This window comes from Argentina silus, assembly GCF_951799395.1.
Source record: "Argentina silus genome assembly, chromosome: 9".
Lineage (NCBI taxonomy): Eukaryota > Metazoa > Chordata > Actinopteri > Argentiniformes > Argentinidae > Argentina > Argentina silus.
Window position 1 is genome coordinate 23,117,918 of NC_139663.1, and position 2,137 is coordinate 23,120,054.

General features: G+C 45.8%; 1 protein-coding gene across 1 annotated transcript in view; it reads right to left on the reverse strand.

Moving 5' to 3' along the window:
• The window catches only part of LOC310810281 (extracellular serine/threonine protein kinase FAM20C-like), a gene marked incomplete at its 3' end in the record, with an annotated part of 7,684 nt that extends 6,766 nt beyond the window's left edge, over positions 1 to 918 (reverse strand). The window contains exon 1 of the mRNA XM_083677979.1: positions 1 to 918. This exon is cut by the window's left edge and continues 428 nt beyond it. Coding sequence (XP_083534105.1) covers positions 1 to 135 — 135 coding nt within the window. The 5' untranslated portion in view covers positions 136 to 918.
• Between the last annotated feature and the right edge of the window lie 1,219 nt (positions 919 to 2,137).

Below are 2,137 nucleotides of genomic sequence, written 5' to 3' on the forward strand. Positions count from 1 at the left end.
GTTGCCGCTGTCCGGTCCCGCCGCTCGTTTCTCTAGTTTCGGTAGCAAGTCGATCATAATGTGCATGGTACACGCCACTAGAAACACCATGAGTATCAACACCCGGAATTTACGAAACAGTATCATCTTAATCATGTTTATAAAAGCGTACACTAGGTTTAGTTTATAGGACTAAATCACAGCAATGCACCACACCGATATAGATTATAAATGATGGCCTGAACTTGGAACAGCCTACGCAATGGAAACGCAGTACAGGTCATTGAAAGATGTTCTCTGATCATTCCACACATAATCCGTGTTATGGCAGGAACTCCATGTTTACGCACAGAGACGCAGCTCTCTTAGAAAAGCCCGAACTCTTCTTCATCTCCAGCCAGGTGAAGCCGACTCATCGCGGACACCGGGGACCTTACAGCGTACGGTTAAGGGTGTATTCTTCACTCATCGCCTTGTTGTATACTGTGCAGAAACGGACAGTCGTTTGAAAAAGAAGTGTCCCCGGAATCACACGCTTTGGGTCGGCACCGCTGAGTCTCCAAGGCACCGTTCCATCTGTACAGTATTCAACAATGCTGTGAATGAACACCGAAAACGCGCCTGTGGTGTTTAATCCTTATTTCTGAATAGATATAAAAGTCAGAGAGTGTGATGATTAAGTTTCGGATACAAATATACAAATATATAGTCCCTGTTTTTAAATAGACTCGAAACACACGCAGTAGATTTTCAGAGGTGACAGATCACAAAACAAAACAGGTGATCCGTTGTCCGGTAAAAGGTGCCTGGATCTGGATGTGAGACCAGTTCCGAATGCTCCTGTCCCCGTTTTGCCTTCAAGTCAAATCGGAGAGAATACCACGGATTGGCAGGTGCATAGATTTTCTTTCTCACTTGTCCCGTGGCTGTTCTACCTCCTCCTCAGCCTTGTAGTCCAACTACTGCTCTTACAGGGTGGGTGTGTTAAATATTATCAAACCGGAGAGAGTCCAGCCTCGCCGGCGTCACAGCGAAGAGATTGGCTGAATCCACGAGCAGGCAGCGATAGTGACATGAGAGAGAGAGAGAGAGAGAGAGAGAGAGAGAGAGAGAGAGAGAGAGAGAGAGAGAGAGAGAGAGAGAGAGAGAGAGAGAGAGAGAGAGAGAGAGAGAGAGAGAGAGAGAGAGAGAGAGAGAGAGAGAGAGAGAGAGAGAGAGAGAGAGCCGCGGAAACTGCTTCGGAGCGATAGCCTATAGCCGACACTTTCAGCCTGCAACTCTCCTTGGCGCAGGAAGAGGGCGTCGCGATTCTAAATTCAGTGCTGTGCAGAGTTCTCTACTGTACATACACTGTAGCCTACATTGAATGCTTTTTTTTGGAGTGTGGTACACTCACGTATTTTTCAGTTTTATTGGATACAGATCGTGAAGAAAGACAGGAAAGTAAGGCGGACAGGGTATGTCAGCAGGGCAGGGGCCGACATGGATGTATGTGTGTGCTGTAGGTCATGGTACCAGACCGCTGGACCACCCCAGGCCACGGTACTGGTACCAGACCACTGGACCACCCCAGGCCACGGTACTGGTACCAGACCACTGGACCACCCCAGGCCACCATTAGATGCATTTGTACTCGCCCAAGAATAGGTTCTGTGTGACCGTGTTATCTAGCTGTAATGGCTACTTATTTGGGCGCTAAATGTTGCTTATGCTAATATTTGCTAACGCCTTCCCCTGACAACTTACCCTAACCTTAACCACTGGGAGTTAATGCCTCATACTGCTGTATTGTTGGAGACTATGTTGCAAAATCCTATTGAATGTTGAGCTTCTGAGTAAGGCACCATGTCATGTTATTTGAGAGAATGAACTCTTGAACCAACAGTTTTGAATGTTCCTCTTCTGTTTCAAAAAACATGATTCATGTTGCTGGCGTGATATTAATTTTCCAGATGCAGATAAACCACAGCCTTGTCACAGAAAATACAACGGATTTGAAAAGACTATTCATAGATTTAAAGCAGCAGAGTTAAGAAGTGTTGAACTTCTTAATAAGCCATCATGTTATTTGAGATATGAAGTCTTAAACCAACCATTTCAATGTTCCTATCCTGTTTCAAAAGGCACGAGTCATGTCGCTAGCATGACATTCATATCC